This window comes from Curcuma longa, chromosome 2 (assembly GCF_044706935.1).
Source record: "Curcuma longa cultivar G26 ecotype Majalengka, Jawa Barat chromosome 2, ITB_CL_G26_1.1, whole genome shotgun sequence".
Classification (NCBI taxonomy): Eukaryota; Viridiplantae; Streptophyta; class Magnoliopsida; order Zingiberales; family Zingiberaceae; genus Curcuma; species Curcuma longa.
In genome coordinates, this window is record NC_133862.1 from 3,003,456 (window position 1) to 3,025,474 (window position 22,019).

Here is a 22,019-nt window from a genome sequence, read left to right on the forward strand (position 1 = left end):
ATTAGCCTCAACTGTTCTATCGTCCGCCTGCTTGAAATTTATAAACAGTAGCAGCGGTGAGTAAAAAATTCAGTTAAACCGAATAAATCTATAGAAAAATTTTAATTATTTTTTTAAAAAATTTTTTTAATTTAATTCTATTTTAATTTTAAAAATTTTATTTAAAATTAAATTAAATAAATCAAAATAATTAAAATAAAAAATAATTTATAAATTCTTAGATAAGTATATTTATAAATCTTAATTAATTGATAAATTTTTATAATATTTTAAAAAATTGATTATTTTAGTTATTTTTTATTTGATTTGTTTGATTTTTATTTGAAAATTTAGTCGGTTCAATTAGTTTAAAAAAATTAGATTCAATTCAATTTTAATTAATTTGATTCAATTTAATTTGATTTTATTTAAATATTTAATTCTAAAGAAAGATCACGCCTTTATAATTTGATTTCTTAACAAGAAAGGCAAAGCGACACGAAAGGAAGAGAAGCCAGGATTGAAAGAAAGAGAGAAAGCAACGAGGAGAAGGAAAGCTAGTTGGAGCAAGGAAATCACGGCGATGGCACTTGGGGTCACAAGAGGTTCTTGATCCACCACGGCTCACCATTTCTCTTATACAAGTTCTTAGTTAAGATTATTATGTTGTAGGATTTTAATACGGGCACCATATGAGTAAAAATAAAATACATAACTGTGCTTAATATGGAAGTCCAAAAAAATTTTGAACATCTAAAATATAGTAAATAATATTATTTTATATTTTTTTATTTTACAGTTAAATCATTAAATTTTTTTTTAAGATTTAGAAGTTAAATTATAATATTAAATATAAAAAAATTAAAATTAAAAATTATTTTTTATATTAATTATTTAAGATTTTCTCTTTAGATTTTAAAAATTGGAGTTATAATATTAAATATAAAAAAATTTTAAAATAAAATAAAAAAATATATTTACTATTTCAGGATTCTTTTAGATATTTTGATTTTGATATTGCGCACAATCGCATATTTTAAAGTGCATAGTATATTATTTGATATATATATATATATATATATATATATATAAAATTTATGATTTAAAATTTAATTTTATAAAAATAAATATTTATTTATTTATTTTATGCGCACCGTGGATTATGCTCAACATATCATTCCTCATTATATATAAACTCTTTTCAAACGGTTTTAATCTCTCTTAGCTCATGTATCTTATAATGAATTAAATTTACTTAATAATTTAAAAGGTAAATAATTAAAAAAGCATCTTTTATTTTTTAAAAAAATCAAAAGGGGTTTATTTTTTATATTTAAAATATTTTTATTTTAATATTATATTATTATAGTAGCGGCTATTAAAAATAAATCAATTTAAATTCATTAAAAAATCATATATAAAACACTTTTAGATTATAAAAATTTAAACTTCATCTTAAATAATATAATTAAAATCATTGTAAAATTATTGTAATGACTACTACAATATTATAATATCTATTTAAAGAGATGTTATCCACGATGATTTTATTTTTTTTTAATGATTTTTATTAATACCAAACAAAATTAATTTAAAAAATATTATATAAAAGCATTTTACATATAATATTTTTTAAACAAGTTAATTTAAAAAAAATAATTTAATCTTACATGTTGTAATAGTTACTTTGTGTTAATCTAAACAGAGCTCAAACGTAAGGGAATCACAAAGTCAAGCAACTCTTTTATTTGTAAGGGAAGTATAGAATCAAACTACTATTTTATTTTACAGGGAAAACATTTAACACGTAAATTATTTTCTATGGAATAAATGAACCTACACCAAATGCCAAGTTTGAAGGGCATAATCAATTATAATTTTTGACGAAACAGAATTGCATAAAAGAACAAAGGTTCCTCTTCGAACAATATGATCATGCAACCGATTTACTTCCTTATAAATGTGAAACCGTAGGATGACCGATTCCACTTTTTACATAAGGGGCAAAAGCAAAAGAATTATTAGCAAGATCATATAAGGTTTGAAAGAAGGAACAACTTTTAATATGCACCCAAAGAAACAAGAGTAGAAACAGAAGTCCCACAAAATATGAAAAATTTTACATCTTCCTTGAACGTTCAACGTTCAAAGAACTGGTCTTCTCTGCTGGTGATGTTGTTGCAGTAGGATAAGTTGCCTTGTGCATCAATATCGGTTGATAACAATTAGTGCCTTCTGATTCCAACAGCTCTTGCGCAGGCAAACTGTTGGTATAAGTTGATCGATCCATTCAAACAAATGCTGGCATTTCACGCATCGGTGTTTTCATCTGATTTTGTGGTGCTGCAACGTTGAAGTTGTGAAGATCCTGCAACGGATTTCTGAGCTTCACTGAGAGCGGGAACAGAAACACGCACAGTTTCCTCGGAGTGCAGAGCAGCGGAACATGAAGGAGTGTCCTCTGCTTCAGCATGCAGCTCATGGCCTTCGGGCTTCTCTCTACAAGCTCCTGATGCTGTCGACCAAGATCATGTCATATGCAAACGAGAAGCTTACAGTAAAACTCAATTGAATGGAGAAAATTGGATTTGTAATTAAAAAGTTGCATCTGATTCATTACTTACCTGTTTAGAAGTACAAAAAAAGAAAAATAATGGAGTCCTAGAAGAATGTAACCGACCTGCATGAGTTACCGTCACAGCAGCGGGTATGCTTGCTTGTGATGTTGCAGCCAGCACAGTGCCCCTCTTCATCCTTGCCTGTGTTCAATCACAAAGTAGGTCTCAGGAAGAGTCTTACTAGTAGCTAAATCAATTATTCAATCTATTATTTACCCTGGCATCTTCGAAATACTTTACGACGGTTGCGATATTGGAATATCGCCCGTGCACCAAAGTGTATGCCCATAAAAGCAGCTTCCTTGGGATACTTAAGTCGAGGATATTAACCATCTCCTTTCCTTGCTGCTGTAGGCCTTCTACAGATGGCTGGGAAAAGCATGTTGTGTGAAGATTGATGCCCATCGGAAGCGTCCCGCAAGAACTATCTCGATAGAAATTGTAGGTACATTTCATCAAAGCAACGGCAGCCTCCATATTTTCTTCTAATGCTTGTCTAACCTGCACGTTCTTGATTTTGCATAAAGCTTCAAACCAGTTCATATCCAGCCCCTTGGATTGAAAAGTGCCTTCTGACTGAGAAACCATTAGTTCGTCAGGCTGTAGGTCGACGAAAAGTAGTAGGCTATTCTCCATATTGGCTGGCTTATGGTTGAGCTCTCTGGTATCAGTTAGAGGAGTAATTAACGCCAACTTAATGGTGATAGAACGACACCATGCTAAAGATGCATGCTTGCAAATTTTGGCCAAATTATTGTTCGTTAACTTCGGATTTTTAAATCGCTTCCTGATCCTTTCGTTAATCGCTTCGAGTGCATCCAAACGAATGTCAGTTTCCAGCAAGTGGATGTACTGGTGAATGTAACTGCCACAGGAAACAAGGTTGATGAGCAATGAGGCTGATGCAGATGCAAACACAAGAAAGTTTAACCTACCTGTAGAGATTGCTTTCAGATAGGTCTGCCATCTTTAACTCAGGTAAGGTGATTATATCTGTCCACATATGTCGCGTGATCCATGAAGATGTTGAACAATTTTTCTAACATTTGTTCGATCAAAAGGGAATTATTTTTTGCACTATGATTCTCGGTATTCCGTATTGATGAAATCAGAACCTGGATGTACTTTCCAAGAGCAACCGGTATGATATCTCCCAAGCATAAAGCAAACTGAACGCATATTATGAAATTTGTTATCATTAGAAGGACATATTGTAGTCCGTTCATAGAATTAAATAAAAAATGGCTTATGCATAATATATAGATGCTGTTAAAGAACAAATAGCAGGTATTAATAGAAAAAAAAATACCCTCTTATCTGTTTTGATATACGAATAAGCCCTCTCCAGAGTCGACAGCTCCCCAGTTTTCTCCAAAAGATTCAAGTAGAATAACAGGTATTTACGTACACAAGTAATGAACTTCCTAGAACTTTCAGATAAGCTGAGCTCGAGACATTTTCTGTTCCCAGCAAGGCCAGGATTCTTCCTCCTGGATCAAGGGTAGTACTTGAGTAGAGGGCAATGTACATCATCACTAGGCTCTATGCGACAGAACGTGAACCACAGATAATAAACTAAGAAAAAGAGAGTTACCTTCCCTTTCTTGCCATGCCGTCAATCTCCCACATGTTCACAGTAAATGAAGATCGAGATGACTTGAAACAAAAGGAGAGCTCTTCCTTTGCCCTCTCCATGTCTCCCGACTCCCCCCTTCTATATAACCCTTTAGCAAGCATGTACCTTGCCTTATGGAAGTGTTTCAGTTCCCCTTCCACACAGATTCCAAGAGCAGCGAGACAATCATCATAAAGTACATGCCAGGCCTTTTCTAATATCTTTGGATCAATGTTCTTTCTTTTCTGCAGATCATCTTGAACAGGGACATCAGTGGTATCTGCAGTAAACTGCATAAGATCTTCGTTTGACATTTGAAACATGTCTAAGATTGTCTCCCTTGTTGATTGATGAAAGGCATGTGCAGCAACAACCTGAAACCGCATGCAAGTAATCATGTCAACCATATCACATAGCCAAGCACACAAAAAGAACATAAGCACCCTCATATAGTTACTAAGTAGTTCTATAATTGGCAATTGATGCAAGATGGCAAAAAAACAAGAGAGCAACATAATGATAGTCGAAGAAAATATCACTTCACTTAGAAATATGTGGTGAATAATAGGTAGGATGAATCAGTAGTTGACATATTATGCTTATAAAGCACGTATTGTAGGAAAAATAAACACTATTTGTCTGAGGAATCTTTTCATAGTGATATTTTCTAAAGAGTATAGACATTCAAAAACATGATCTAAGTTTATAAAGAAAAACCAAAAAGAATATCATTGAACAATGATTCTGTAAAAGATAATGTTCTAGTAAACAAGTTATAACTATTTTTGCCTAATTACCTTAGCAAACATTAAGTTTATAAAGACAAACCAAAAAGAATATCATTGAACAATGATTCTGTAAAAGATCTGATATAACTAGTATAAACTAATGTTCTAGTAAACAAGTTATGACTATTTTTGCCTAATTACCTTAGCAAGCATTAAGTTTCACTTTTATTGAATCCTGAATGGTTGAATTATTAATTACTAAGAAACATTAATTGGATTGAATACCAGAATATATGCCAATCTATGGATATTATTCTTGTACTTTCTGAGTGAAGGCATCAACTCATTAAACCATTAAATAACGAAAGCTTCTATCATTTTAGAAGTTCAAGATTGAGGGCAACAATTTCATTTACACAGGCCTACCAGCATTGGCCAGAATTTGCAACGCTTGGTACATCACCAAATGTTGCATAACAGTTTCATCAACATAAGACGCTGATGTGACCAAAAGAATAAATAACTCATGAAGGGGGCTTGGTGTGCCAGTTTAAAGGGTTTTTTTTTTCAATACTGAGAGAGCGCGAACCAAAGAACAATAGAAAATGCTAGCATGGAAGCATGGTCAAAATGCTATTACTGCTAGTATTCCCAAAATTATACACAGCCAAAAAAATGTGCTCGAACATACATGACTAGCAGGTGGAAGGTGCATGATTCATTGCTTGGTTTGAGACTAAATGGGAATGTGTTGCATTAAGACATTAGTTGAATCAGATAATTAAATGCCGAAATGTGAAGCCACAAGTGCAAATCCCTACCAACCTATCAGATAATAAAAATTAAAGTAAAATAAGAAGACACTTTAATAATTACATTTCAGTCGATTTTTCATCAATTTGTATCGTGGAGTTATCATAACTCCTAAACATTATCAAACCTCAGTTTCATAGGTTATCAATTTTAGAATAACAACATATGACCATACAGTAATAAATTATTGAAAATCTTCCATAGTTCCATGTAACCTCAACATGAAATCTGGAATATGGTAAAGTTTTAAGCAAGAATGGGATAAGTACCTTATAACATATTAAATGCAACAGAAACAGAATTAGAGGGGAATAGAAAATAAAAGGAATAACAGTATAGTATACAGTGATTTGAGCGCAATAGATGTTGGTGCAATCATACTCCGGATACGAAGTTTCAATGTTTGATGAGTATTTAAGTTTAGGTAAAGAAGTTGGATCTTACTTGTGTGATAAGTGTGCGAGAAAAGTCCAAGGAGGCCGACGGCTGGATTCTTAACAAGGTAAAAATCTTATAGGTCGGACGACCAGATACAAAGCACGGAAGTCCAAGGAGGCCAAGGGCCGGATTCTTAGCAGAAGAAAAGCCCAAGCAGATCGAGAGATCAGATGCAAGGGTGGATGAAGACTCGAAGACGAAGAAGCTTCAAGCACAAAAGTCCAAAAAACAGGAGGTTTATCTGACATGAAATACTCGTGAGACGAGGAAAGTGAGTTAGGCATATTTCGACCATTAGGATGACTGAAAGTTGTGTATCAGTCGATTGGTAGAGTCTAGCAATCGACTAGTACATTACGAATAGAGAAAAGGGGTTTGTGTTTGAGGTTTTGAATGTGGAAACCCTAAATTAGGGTTTATCAATCGATTGCTCATTTCAACAGTTCAACTGGTGATCAAAACCCTAAATGGAAAGGGTTTAGGTCGCAATCGTTACTGAGCTAAACCCCGAATTCAAGGTTTGCACAGTAAACCCTACCAATTGATTGTCGTGTTGCAGCAATCAACTAGTAAACCATTTCTCGCAACAGAATACCCCCAAACTCAACCAGCCAGTTTGATCAATATTTAGCAGTCAATTGCTAAGAGCTAGCAATTGACTGATAGCCTATTTTTATCGAACAGAATGCTTCCAATGTGATCGGTCAGTTCGACCGATAGCTATCAATTGATTGTTAGGATCTAGCAATCGACTAGTAGCATCTTTCGGTCGAACATAACGCTTCCAATGCGATTGGCCAATTCAACTGATAGCTATCAATCGATTACTAGGAGCTAGCAATCGTATTCAAAAACCAAGATGATTTCAACCGCTAATTTGAAGTCAGTGATCGCTCAACAGCTGTGTCAGCGGTCAAACCTTTATAGTAGTCAATTGATGGTGATAGCAATCGATTGGAGGTGACAGAAAAGTATGAAAAGTAGCTCGATTGAGAGAAGTTTAAAAGGGTCTTCAGCCATCTTTCACACAATCATCCAAGCTACAAGTCTCCTATTCATCTCAAGCGTAAAGGTCTTCATTCTCAAAAATCTTCAAGTGAAAAGGGGGAAGAGCTATTGTGTGCAAAGTGTAAATCTTCTTGTCTCTTCTCTTTTGTATTTCCTTTGCGCTAAATTTTTGTAACACTATTATAAGAGGTTTCCCTGTTTCTGAATTTGATCCGAGAAAGAGGAAAACAACTAGTGGTGGTAGTCGTTAGGACTAGGCCTTGGACGTAATCACCTTGAGAGACGGTGAACGAAGCAAAACCATGCTTATTAGCGTGTGCTCCTGGTTTGCTTGTCTCGCTTCAAGTTTTCCGCTGTGCAACATCATCGAAATGATCATAGCTATTCACCCCCCCCCCCCCCCCCCCCCCCCCCCCCCCCCCCCCCCCCCCCCCTAGCTCTCTCAAATCCTAACAATAGACATAAGCAAGTCAATTTTTTATGTAAGAGAAATTCAAACATCACATTGTGCCAACAAAAATCAACAATATATATCAATCAAGCAGGGGAACGTATGATAAAATGTTAAGAATCAATCTATGCTGTTGTAAGAAAATCTTTCAAAGTGCAGCTAATACATGATGAGTGAACTGCTGGTATCACAGATACACCAAAAACATTTCCTTTATGTTAGCAATAAAATACTCTTCTATAAAAAGCTAAAAATAAAATCCACCTAGAAAAACACTCTCATCAAACAAACTAATTGTTAATTGTAATCTTGGCAAACCTGAAGAATATCTATTTTTTCATATCCATGACTATATAGCAGCTTCATTCGTGATGCATGCATTCTGTACACAGGATCAACACCTGAAGAATTTAGTAGAGCCGCTTTGTTGAAGTAAGACAGTGCTTTAGCAGGTGATTGCCCCATCTTTTGACACAGTTTTCCAAGGTAAAAAGCATGGAGCCATTCAGATCTAAATTGGAAACATGCAACACTACTGTCAGTTATGTATTCAAACAATTTTAAAACATAGAACATAGGCATACAAAAAAAAGTACTTGAGCCCAAAAGCCTTCTCAAAATGTTTCATTGAATTTTTGCAAAATTCCATCCAAGAAGATTCCTTTGTTGGTACAATAGATCTCTGGTCATAAAATGGGACAACACTCTGAAGGCTATCATAGTAGACAAGAGCCAATAATTCATGGATTTGACTCTGGAACAATCCAAGGAACAAGGGGCTGGGTGATTAGTTATTTGATCAAGATGTCGAGATAGTATATCAGTTAACTTGGAAGCACCATAGGTAACAATACCTGCTGAGATGGAGTACTAGCTAAAGCTAAACTCATTAGCAAGCAACGTCTACTCCTCCTTCGACCAGCCTCAACTCTTTGATGCAAAGCAGTATTCTTCTTCCAATCTAATACACTTATATGTTTGCTGCCATCATTCAGTAACAAGTCCACCTCCTGGTGTGAAGCCAAGAAATACATGATAAAAAGGAAATAGGTTTCATCATCAACAATTACATAAATTAATTATTAAATAAGAATTCATTAAAATAGTAATGAAAGATAAGTTGCATGTGTTTGAAATGCTTGAAGAACACATTATATGATTTTAATACCTCATCATAAATATTTGCAAGCTTCTGCCAGCTCTCAAATCGCAATGGATTGTATAGTAGGTCATACTTAAAGAGGTTTGCACTTTGTTCCACAAATTCCTCTCCTTCTTTTTTAAGTACAAAACCAGCATATTTGTCAATAGCACTTATCTCTTCAGCCTGGGCTATAAAATAATACAAGTTGCCATAAACCTCTAGGTATTGCTCAGAGCTGAAATTTTAAGTCAAAATATAAAACAGATTTTAGCAAAAGAAAACATTAGAAAAAATGCAAGAGATGTACAGAAACAAAGTTCCAAACATCAAACAAACCTCACAATAGATGATCGTTTTGTAGTTTCAAGGCCTCTTGCGTTAGATATAATATTAGTTATCAATTCACGACCTTCACCAAGTCCAGAAACCTCTTGGAGCTTATCTTCCCATAAATCCACACCATCTAGGAATTTGTCGATTGCATTCTCGCATAGCATGTCATCAGGTGGCTGGGGGAAGTGTTTACGGATAGCCCGAAGCACCCTTCTAAGTTTAACCAAACCAGCTCTCTATCATCAAAAGAACAATATTCTAATTTAATTTTCCATTCACAAGTTAAAAATATGAAGGCGGGGAAAACTCACTGATAGAGCCTTCGCATAAGGTAAGATATAATGAAATACATCAGCACACTGCTCTTTAGTTTGGTATTCTCCTCGATTAGTGTTTTTATGAATGGCCGGTTCATCTTCATTTGAAGAATCAAGGTTAATCTTGAGTCCATATAAGCAAAAAAAGCTCTGATCTAAGGCAGTATCTAGAGTCAACTCTATTTCCTCTATTTCTTCCTCAGGAAGAGAACTAGCAGTATCGCCAACAATAGTGTTATGACTTTCTTGAACTGTAGAGTCTAACTCAGCCCTCTTTCCAGTATGCAATGCATCATCACCCTTTTCACCTTGATCATAAGTGACATTGCAATCAGAGACAATTTCTTGAAGGTGCTTACGTGGAGATGTAGGTTCCTCTTGTCCGTTTGCACCTAAAAGTAAATATAGGTCAAACATCTCATGGTTAAAATTTTTCTGTCTATTTTATGAAAACTAGTGCATTTCAGTTTATATATTTTCCACATACCAGTCAATTGTTTTAATTTTACATCTAGAGCTAAAAGATGCTTAATTGCAAACTTGAGAAATTTGCCTTCCTCCCCTTCACTGTCCCTACCAGCAGAACAAAGTCCATAGTCCGCAAGCAAATCATGAACAGCCACAATTAGGTCAACCTATGATATCAAAATGAATGATAGCCAGTGACATGGGAAGAGGAGAAAAGAACTAATATGAATATTTTTGTGAGTGCACATAGATTACTTGGGTTTTGATGGAAACAAAAGAGTCAAGGTGTTGGAGTTTGCAAAATGCAGTGGCTGCATCTACCAGGCACCAGCTCTCCAGTTGATCAGTTTGACCTGAAGTTACTGAACTTGAAAACTTTTGACCAACAATTGCTCTTATTGCACTGCACATAACTGTCAGGAGCAGCAATTGAATATCTGATATAACACAAACCAAGGAACTGAAATCATCCTGCAAGTAAAGACAGTGTCAATTTGCTATCACATAGGCCCTCAAAAATCATCTTTGCATTACTTAATTTATGGTGGACTAGAAAATCAGGAGACACATTCACAATCATTTATTGACTTTTGTAGATGGGAAAAAAATCTAAAAAGGAGAGAAAAATTGGATAAGTAATAGATAACGTGAAATTGGGAATCAACAGGAAACAACAATAGTGTAAAGGTAAAACAAAGGATGTCTTCCTGAACACAGAGGAAATTGGAAGAAAGACAACCTCATGGACAAGGAACTAAACAAAATTTATAGCCAGCTACAAAATTAGAAAGATACTAAAGGTACATACAACTTAGCTAAATTGCATCAAATATTTGCAACTGTTTTGCAATTAAATTGATTGTAGGAAAAATATTTTCATATTTATACAAATATAAACTAATATGAGGTACGTATGCACCATATAACCTTGCTAATAAATTCATTCAAACGAAGAAAAATAAAGAAAAAAAATTCATGATGACCATGTTCAAGTTAGTAAAAGTCCTATTGAGCAATCTAAATATCATAAACTAAAATATTTGAGGGCTCATCATAACTGATCAGAAGACAGCATACAAATGACCATATGTATTTGAAAAACCTCCAGCAACTAGCATTCAAGTGTGGACGTGGAGCATACAGTTTCAGGTTAGAGACTAATGTTTGGATGATTTGTTGTTTTCAGCTAGGGAAGTGATAGTTCAGAAATGTGTTAGCTTTGGGGGAGGTGAAAGTGAGCTTTCCAGTTAGTCATCGGTAGGGACTTCAAACTCATTATTGAAAGCTGGTACCTGTGACCTTACGAGCTCTGGTTCTGCTTCTGGAGAGTTTGACATGTGAGGGCATTCAAACAAGCCTTCTAGGTCAATTTCGATTAAAGAATTGAGGCTTCAAGCCTCATTCAAACAAAGAGACTCATGCCCTTGACTTGAGCAGCGCCTCAGTGACTACCAGATATGCCCTTGACTTGATTAAGCTACCGGACATGCCCTTGACCGGTCTTTGATTGAGCCACCGGACATGCCCTTAAGTTGAGCTAGCCTAGCTTACCTTGACTTGATCTAATGCCCTTGAGCCCTTGACTTGCAACTCCCTTGATTTGATCTTGAGATGCTCTTGACGTGCAAATCCCTTGATTTGAGCTGCCTTGATTTGCCTAGGAAAACATGCCATGCCCTTTGATAGGCAGGAAAGTTCTTGAATGAGATGAAAAACACACGCGAGGACATTCAAAAAAGCCTTCTAGCTCAATTTGGATTAAAGATTTGAGGCTTCAACTAATCGAACATCAAGCCTCATTCAAACAAGGCTTCAAAAAGCTCTCAATCACTAGCACAAATAGAAAAACAATCCAACATTTAGTCACTGTAAATGCTCGTGTGTCTTTCATTTGTGTCAAGTATATGTAACAAAAATGAAAATAAGAGAAATATAGACACAATGATGACAAGAATATTTTATGTGGTTTACAAACTCCTCGCTTACTCCATAGACTATAACGAGTCTAATGCATTGCCTCTAAATAATTTTACTATTATCACCTTAAAGGGTGAAAGATAATAAGGTGGTAAATTTCTACAAACAACGCTCAAGCCTTGACCCGACTAATGAGATTTCACAAGCTATCATATTTTGACCTTAAACAAGGATTTCATTTGCAATAATCATCACCTCTAACCTCTTATTAAGATATGAAACGAATGTAAGAACCTCTCTCACCTCTTCTTAAGATATGAAATGAATGTAAAAAGAGAGTAAGTTATCAAATAGCCTAAGATGTTGAAGCCTTCAACCCTTATCAGGTTCTTGGATCTTTTTGGGAACTTGCTCCACTTGAGCATAAAAAATTTGCGATGTAAAATTTCATGCCCAAAAACTATCCAAGAGCTTTTATTCAAAGACTTCAATATTCAAATCTTTTTAGAACTTCAATCAACAACTAGGCCACTTGGCTACCAAAGGTCAGTCAACTAACAAATTGATTAGACTCAGAATATAATCATTTTGCTGAACCCGGAAATCACATCTCTTTGACTTCTAAGTTGAATATAAAAATGCTTCCAGTGTTAGGAACACCCCCCCCCCCCCCCCCCCCCCCCCCCCCCCCTTTTTTCTCACTGGCTTACTGACCATTGTAAGCTTACGCAAAGGTCTAAGACTTGAGCCAATTGACAAGATATGACTTGGGAGTCCATCCCACTACTTAGGCAATCGCCAGATAATTATAATGGTGTTATATGCTCAAATCCAAAAGCCAAAAGATTATAGCCACTCAACATAATCTGTCATGAATATCATGCTTCAAAATTTTCATCTCGGTCTAAGACTTGAGCCAATCGACAAGATATGACTTGGGAATCCATCCCAATACTTAGGTAATCGCCACATAATTATAATGGTGTTATATGCTCAAAGACAAAAGACTAAAGATTATAGCCACTCAACATAATCTGTCATGGATCTCATGCTTCAAAATTTTCATTTCCTCAAGTCCACTGAGCTCCTCTCTGTGCTCTAGTGTGGTAACCTAATACAAGCAAAGACCTTGACCCAAGCCTCTAGCTTTGAGACCAAGCCAGCTCCAGTGTGGCAAACTGATCCAAGACAAGCTCTCAAATATATGAGTCCACATTCCAAGTCTAATACTCAATCTAAGTTTCCAACTCTCAAATCCATCAAAACTCGCACCTAAGCTTCAATGAAGTAACACGATCTAAGCCAAGCTCTCAAGCACACGATCTCCATGATCGCCACCTGCACAACTTGATCTGACTGAGTCAATCGAACTCCTCATTCGACTCAATCCAAGTCTCCAACCTCGAGCACATGATATCTATGATCATCAAGTCCACAACTCAATCTCATCAAGTCAACAAGCTCCTCAAGCAGCAAGTGCACTCTCCAGTCGTGTCATCATGACTATTTGCATACTAGATATGCGATACCAAATCACAAAACTTAAACCATATCATCGACACATTGGAATGATGTGGTTACTTCCAACACATTGAAATAATGTGGTTACTCCCAACAAGAAGGAAGCATTATTTCCTGAACAAAATGAACAATCTTGATAAGTACAAAACGAACTAGTTGCCATGGGTTTTCTGTGGTAAAGCCAAAAGGAACATGATTTGCAGCCTAGGCTGGTTAGCTGCAACAAGAACCTCACAGATCAATCTCTAATGGACTGGTTGCATTCACTGATCAAATATAGGGAAAATTTCATAAAGAAGGATCAGAAGCTTATTGGCATCACCACAGTTTTGAAATCTACAAGAATGCACACTAGAAAAGAACACAAAGATTGCCCTTCATTTCATTATGTCACTAGAGTTTAGAATGGTAAAGAAGAAAGCCTATGGTATTTCTTGAACCTACTGAGCACTCACCTCAGCAAGAAGATAAAAATAAAAGGATAAAAGATTAAAATTGCGATGCACTTGTTTTTATGCACATTGAACTGCTCCCACACAGACAATGAACCTTTGAATGGTGAAAATAAGGTATTGTTTTCCTGTACATTGACACAAATGTTCAGCCAAAGATATGAAGCCCCATAAAACATATGTGCAACTTAAAAGACACTGACACTGTTCTAATAACTAAAGGAAACATTCTAGTAGTACACCATAATCAATGCACTTGATCACTGAGATGAATAATCCTATGTGCAGATCTAGAGACCCTAGATGAAAATAAAATAGTCAAATAGTTCAAGCCCTGCATGAGGTTGAGGAAGAAGCAAAAACAGTAGGTGCTCATCTGTGTTGAAAATTGGTAATGAGGATTATCAGGTGCCCCAAATTCATACAGTCCAAAAGGATAGGACACCTTAATTAGTCTACACAAACCAGTGCCACCATGAACGCAGAGGAATATCTTTCTGTCACCGGAATGCTGACTATCATGGAAACAAGGCTCATCAACATGGAATTGAAACTCACAAAATCAATTCAAGCCTTGAATATTTACTCAGACATTGACAAATAAAAATTACTTTTAATTTCATTTTTCATCAACAAAAAAACAAGGTCAAAGCTTAATCCATAATTAACTACTCAAGCAACTCACATTATAGCCACCTTGATCAATAAAATTCTTCACATGAGTTACAGTTCGAGAGATATCTTTTACTTCTTCAGAAACCAGAACTTTCCAGTTTTTGTTCATTGGTTCTGCCAAGTCAACTTCATAAGCACCGCAAGATTTGAGCAGTAGACTTTTTCCCCTTGGCAATATAGGAGATTCCATACCAGCTGCAACAGTCAACATTTGAAGTTTTCTTCGGTGACAATTTAGATATACCTGAAGATCCATCTGTTCTGTCTTTTCACATGCTGAAAGAAGAAGATTTAGGGCAGATAACTCCATAGGCATATTTCTATCTTTTTCTTTCGGTGAACCAAACATATTATCCAGATACACCTCTTTAGTAGAAAGCAGAAGAGGAGAGAGCATATTCATGCATTCCATGAACATTCCTTTATCCATCATTTCATCAGAACATTTCCCTAGTAATGAATCCAATTTCAGTAAGTTAATTTCATGGAGGATTCTATCAACAGTTATTAATCTCATGAGCTTGCAATGAGGAAGAAAGACAAAATCAGAAGCCTCTTCCAATTTCTTATTATTCCGCAAAAGTGTCAAACAGATACAGAATTCATTGAAGGCTTTTGCCTTGGAATCTTCAAAAAGGGAGAGTCTACCACTTAGCCAGAAGAAACGCACCCAAAAAGCAGTATCATCTGTTATAGTAGAGATATGTTCATTTTTTCCTGGCAAGAGAGAATCACCTAAGTTTGCTTCTCCTACACTTCCAGAAGTGTTTGACAAAAGCATATTTTGTTTCTCAACCTTTTCATCTACATGCAATGATCCTCCTTTAACATCATTCATCTCCATCATAGTTTGGGTATTGCTGAAATGATTGTCTGTAACAATTAAGTCATTTGTACCATCAAAAACTACCAACTCAATAACTTTGCAAAGATGATAAGAGGCCTCAGAAAGATACTCCAACTGTTTTGATCTGTTAGCGACCCACAATCCCAGGTCATAGTATATCTCAGAGAGAAATAAGCTGCATAATGGAGACCGATCCTGACCCCAATTTCTAGTCAACTTTTCTAATTCCAGCAACTTGACAAAACTATCCTGAAAAGGAATATGCTTGTAGGCAACCTCTTCCAACAACAAATGAACAACATGATGAGCACCAGAGTTTTTGGAAATTTTATGTACAAATTGCACAACATCCTTATGTTCAACTTCAGAGTTATAAGTAACATAGTCAGGAGAAATACCATCAGAAGTGAATGTACAAGGTTGATCTTCAATTCTTGACCTTCGTAAGACAAAGGGCTCCAAAATCTGAAAGACAATATTTGCCTGATTTTTACCACTAGCTTCTGATTCTTCTTTACCTGATTTCCGACTTCTAAGCCTTTCAATTCTTGTGCTTCGCCTTTCCTGAGGATGTTCTCTATCTGTACTGCTATCTTTTTCTTTGACTATTGCTGTTTTCTCCAGGACATGGAAGCCCAATGATGCAGATCCACCAACAGGAGATAAGCCTAGATCTTTCCCTTTAGCAGGATCAATAGTAGTCTCTGGAAATTCATTCAAGTGAATATCTATCTTCACATCAGCAAACCTACCCATGCTCTCAATGGTTTGGATTCCAAAGCTCCTACAATTAGCGGTTCCATCACCAGATAATCCTTTTCCAGGCCTACTAGAAAACTTTTCATTTCTTCTGCAGTCAAGATCATCCATAAACCCCGGCACAGAATCTTCAGTAGCTGACTGATGAAAGATGCCTAGGATTGCATCTATAAGGGTTGACCATGTTGCTCCAATCAACTGCAGTTCTATGGCTAGCTTGCGTTTTTTGCATTTACTAATATTGCTAACTTCATTGTCTTCCAATTTTCTTTTCTCAGGAAATTCAAGCCTAACATGTTTGGGTTCTAGCTTATCAATACCACGAGCTGCAAATGGCTTCCCATTGACTGGCTCTGAATCCTCAATAGCCTCCTTGACATGCAAAGCGCGAGAATGTGATGGCCAATGTCCAAGTATTAGATTTGCTACAGAAAGGCATGCAACCTCATCCCCAATGGCTATCAGTACCTCAAGTAATTTCTCCATGCAGTTCCCTAAAGCAATTACAATCATATTGGAAAAGAAAATATAAATCTAGAACAAACTGATACATTCATTGAACCTCTATCTACAAGGAGCATCATGTAGCCTTACAATTATTAGGGCTGCATAATAATCCTTGCTCAAAGGCCCATCTTGAAGTGCTCAATAAACCCATTTTGCAAGATAACGTTCCCAGGTGATTCCAAACAACTGAGTCAGTCTCATCAAGTTCAGTAGCTTGGAGATAGCAGTGAAGTGCATTCTCATAATGCATAGGGCCTAGTTGAAGGAATACAGTTGCAAGATTCTTCAGTGACAAGAATCTGCAGTAAATCAATCATCAGAAAAACAACAATAACTATACATAAACTTTAAGTCCTGGAATGCAATCAATGTTAAACTGCCCCCCCCCCCCCCCCCCCCCCCCCCCCCCCCCCCTACATGGTGGTTTAACTCAATGGACCTGCCACTAGTGTAAGTTCAGATCGAGTTGAAGCCAAAAAATTGACACTTTTAAGAATCAGCCAATCAAAACTGGAACCAGCAAGTTTTCTATTTGCTGAAGCATGTTTGAATTTTCTACATGGTCTTGACCATTTAACCACTTAAAATTACCAGCATGATAACATTAGAAAAAATCCAAGAATGAACAAAGAACATAAACTCTTATGTTTTTCAGGCTGGTCAACCATTCTCCTCCTATTAAACGCTAGTGGCTATCCCCCTCCTAAGTCCTAATCAATCTATCTCAGTGGTGTCAACCAATTTCCTCCTATTAGACACTAGTGGAGTGGCTATCCCCCCGTAGCTCAATGACCACAAAGAATTGGTCACCTCCTTTCTCAATTCTCAACTGGGAGATGCTAGAAAAATGATGTCAGGTAAATTTGATGCATGCCATCCTTCACATTCCCCCGACACAAACTAGCTATCTTCTACACTCTACATTAGAAATAATTAGCATGAAATGAACAGAAAACATTATTATATTAGCAGTATCCCATTGTAGTAAGAGAAGTTGTTTAGCAAACTCTATATGTATGCCTTCAGAGTATTATGGGCTACAAACCTTAGCTGTAATAGATGGCGGTCACTAGGAACATTACCAACCTAATGAAAAGAAACAAATCTTAGTGACATCATAAATGATGCTAAAAGACTCACTTTTTATCTTAATTACCTGAGCACTTGATATAATAGGGTCTTTTAAAACTGATTCCAAAAGCTCACGAGCTTTTATATAATCTTTATCTTGCAATTTCAAGAGGCCTTCATGATACGTTTGGGAAAGATGAAATTCCTAAAAAATGACAGGATAAGAATTCTGAACAAATGAATTTTTGCAATAAAAAAAAGAAAATCAAATAAGTAAAGTGCCCAAACATTATAGAATAGTGAAATGCACAAAAGAAGATAATAGTCAACAGATTTTCGAAGAAAATTTCCAATGCAAGATTGTAGCAGTAATATCAAGAAATATCATGTTAACTACGCATATCCAAGCGAGTTTTTTTGGAAAGAGAGCGGCTAAGAATACTCAAAAAGGATAAACCCAAAATGCCAATAGAAGAGAGCATAACTCCTTGTGAATGACTCATACAGCGGGTTGCTGCATCAGGTTGGGATAGAAGATTGTTCTTTTCAACTTTAACCATTTTAGTTAATTGCTTGACCATGTGTACCAAAATCAAATTCTTCATTTCTAACCAATAGTGATTCTACAAACTACACTGTAATATTATTTAAGTGTGGTCAAAAGACGTTAACATCCAAAAAAAGAAGAAAGTAGCATGAAAATTTTTAAACTAGCTCTTCTTTGAATGAAATAGTTTTTTCCATTTCAATTGCACAAAGTTTAGTGCCTAAGGAAGAATTTTTATGTGTCATCTTCTCTTTTTTTTTTTGTTGTTCTTGTCACTTTTCACAATTGACTGACATACCAATGTCAACCTAGTAATTTGATGATAGCAAATGTTCTCAATACAATCTTATCCTATACTTAAAAGAATTGGGACCCAACATCATGCAGCTAGGGGTGTGATGTCATCTCAACTAGTCATAACCTGATCTGAGAACAGGATTAAAGAATCTTCCAGAACAAATAAAAAGAAGTGGGGATAGCAGATACCGTAAAACTCTCATGTATTAACAAGGAAGTATTCTTTGTTTCAACTAAACAGAAATAATAAATTACTATACTTCTCAAGCATTTTATAAATCATCAGCCAAGCTCTAAAAGACATGCCTTCTACATTATAAATTAATAATGATGCAACTTTGCTTCAAAGTAGAGAACAGTTAGAAGAAACCACATAATCAAACTTTATATTATTGATACAAGAGCCAAACTAAAAGCGTATTTAGCACAAATACATGGAAACTAATCTCAAGATGGACATGAGTTCACCTAATAAATAGTTGCAGTAAGGTTTATTTTATGTTTACATGTATTTACACAATCAGATGGCCCAACAGTCATCTGAACCCTTTTCATAACATATAAAACATGGATGATATAATTCCTCGCAAATTCAACAGATTGCGGGCATCAGATCAAGTGTATCGAATTTTTTGATGGATGTTTTATCAAAACTCACTGATCAAGCTCCTTGATAGAACCTCAACGAAGTGGGTAAGTAAAGAACATAGTAACATACAACTCTAATACATAGTTGTTAAGAAGATGTTTTTCAAAAAACAATGGATGATATAATCTGGCCAAAATTCACAAGATTGGTGCATCAGTTCAGAACCTCCATAAAATAGTGAAGTAAATAACACAACTCAAATACATAGTTGCTAAGGAGACGCTTTTTCAACTTGTTCTCAGAATTATCAAAATTATAAGATATTTTGAATTATTAGCCAAATTATGAACTAAATGTTTGAAAACATCAAGTTTCTAAGTGAGTCAAGAATAGGAACTCACCTTCAACAAAGTGAAACTCAGAAAAATGCTTCTATAAACAGTAAGGACCCAAGCAAGCACTTCACTAGGTGACCTTTAGAAACCCTAATGTAGGAGATGATTGGCTCTTTTACATAATATAGGGAGCTAGATGACACAAAGTTTGGTTCTCACTAAGAAACTCTTACAGATTTGCCTATATTTGGAAGCAAATTCAACTTGTCATCACCCCTACAAAAAATAGGATGAGACAACCTTTGCAACCACCCACAAGCATACCAAGCTTGATCACATATGTTTTGCTAATAAATCTCGTGATAACATCCATCAAACTCCAAATTCCTTCAGAAAAAATGTAAATATTGATTCTCCTGTGGCAGCAGATACACAGAATTTGCAAAGTAAAGTTCAGAAGCTAGGGCAGACTCCACCTTTCAACCCAATTTGCCAAACCATCAGACACAGCAGTAGAAGATTTGTGGATGGCACCCCAAATCATATAACTAGATTATTGGCAACCAACTTGTATTCATTAAGTGAGCATGGTATAGCATAATTGTTCCATTCATCAAATTTAATGAAAGTTTTGTTTCAGTGAATCTGTGTTGAGATTCAATTTTTTTTTTTTACTATTTTTTTTCAATTGAGCACCTTTGTTTGGAATTAGTTCCTAAAACCCTGGGCGATAGAGGAGCTCGACTGCTTCTACCACTTATGAGTTATGCCTTTCATAATACTAATTCAAGCATAATATCAACAGTTGAAGAATGAAGGCATAAAATATTACTTGGTTCTCAAACCACTATATTCTGCTTTCCCAAAGAAATTAAACTCATTTTTTCTTTGTAACACTCTAAATTGAATAATATTCCCATTCCATGAAAGAATATGGAGCATAACAACAACAGCGGCTAACCAGTATGATAACTAGCCCTGTTTATATTTCCCTTAACTTAAACACAACAAACAAACACCATGGAAATCCAATGAAAACAAAAGACAGTTGATTTCACGTTTCAAGAAGCCAATTGGAAATGTCATTATATATAAACCATGTATCAATAGATGACTAATACATTAGTAACTAGCTAGTGTCTAAAATATCTTCTCCTCTAATATTCTAAAATTTTCTTATAAAATACAACTCCCAGTGCCACAAAGTTGACTCCAGAAAATAAAAATCACATATATTACGACATTACATATCAGATTACAAATAATAAACTCACATACACATTTGTGTTCTTTTTTAGGAACACAATGCATCAGAATAGTAGCTATTGACATTAGCAACAATCCTATAAATCCCCGGTATTACAGAGAACCTTAGTAGGGGGATCAAATGCGAACCAGAAACCAATTATTGTCAAGAAAAAAAGTAAACTTTTTCAGCTAGGTAACACAGCAAATGATAACGGATCCGAAAGAATTCAATCAGTTTAAGCCCGAATAACCAACAACAACAACAAGAGATGTAAAGAAAGAACGGCGCGTGCCTGAGCTTCTTTGGTGGGGGCAAGGGGCTCCCACTTGCCTCCGGAGTCGCTTTCGTTGATGGCCGCAATGGAGAACTGTGGAAAGAGACAAAAATAAAGGAAAGAGTACAAGAATTAAAAGCGGACCCTTACGGAGAACGGGGCAGCGATTGGATGAACGGGTTGGGAGCTCACCATGTCGCCAGGTCAGTCAGTCGCGCCGCGCTCCTCGCCTCTACTTCTGCCGTCGCCGCCGCCGCCTCTGCTTCCCTCTGCAGTGGAAGAAACGAGGCGGAGGGGCGAGAACGAAGGGGGGTTTCCGCTGCTTCGTCTTCCCGATGAGTTGAGTCGGTTCAGGACGCCGATTTGGTCCGGGTCCGATTGAGGAACGATTCCAAACGAACCCAATTTTTTGTCCTGGCGAATTTTCCGAATCACGCCCCTAGATTTGAAATATTTTAAAGAACTCCTTATTTCTGCTCTTTCCCACGTGACATCATGTGACTACAATACGCCACGTGAATATTTGTAAAATTCACAAAATGCCTCCCTGATTTTTTAAATTACTATAAGGCATCCTTTCTCTCACCTACTCTTTTATTTATCTAAAGCGCTTTACAAAATTAATTTATCTTTTAAGTTAAACTTTATAATTTTGAAGAAATGAGGGTGATATTAGATTTGTGAGTGAGATCTATTTTTTTAACAAAATGGCTTATGATAAGTTATTTAGTATAGATAAGTGTTCAATAGTCTAATATAATATGAAAAATATAAAAATTAAATTAAATAAAAATATTCGTAATGAATCATTGCATATGTAAGTAGTGTATGTTCACTAAGTATTTTAAATGTTTATGAGAGATGAAAATTTTAAAAAATTGACGGTTGAGTAAGAAGTTATTTATATTTTTAAATTTATTTGATGGGCAAATCAGAAGAGAAGGTTGTCCATTTTTAGAAGTAATTAGTTTGGTAATTTGAATACTTAAATTATAAAAAAATTAAGTATTTTAAATGGGTAAGTATTTGATGATTTTATATATATTAGTGGGTGTGTACCTCGTGGA

At 35.6% G+C, this 22,019-nt stretch overlaps 1 protein-coding gene across 1 annotated transcript; it reads right to left on the bottom strand.

Annotated features, from left to right (window-relative positions):
- Positions 1-2,019: 2,019 nt before the first annotated feature.
- Positions 2,020-21,358, bottom strand: LOC141821230 (calcineurin-binding protein 1). The gene is given in 21 exon segments (XM_074708631.1): positions 2,020-2,494; positions 2,660-2,738; positions 2,814-3,462; positions 3,533-3,600; positions 3,602-3,766; positions 3,907-4,087; positions 4,192-4,586; positions 7,969-8,161; positions 8,247-8,404; positions 8,505-8,660; positions 8,819-9,029; positions 9,131-9,363; positions 9,439-9,836; positions 9,932-10,079; positions 10,168-10,383; positions 14,488-16,577; positions 16,678-16,889; positions 17,636-17,676; positions 17,747-17,866; positions 20,971-21,045; positions 21,145-21,358. Coding segments are annotated over 21 exon segments (5,997 nt in total). The 5' UTR covers positions 21,148-21,358; the 3' UTR covers positions 2,020-2,288.
- Between the last annotated feature and the right edge of the window lie 661 nt (positions 21,359-22,019).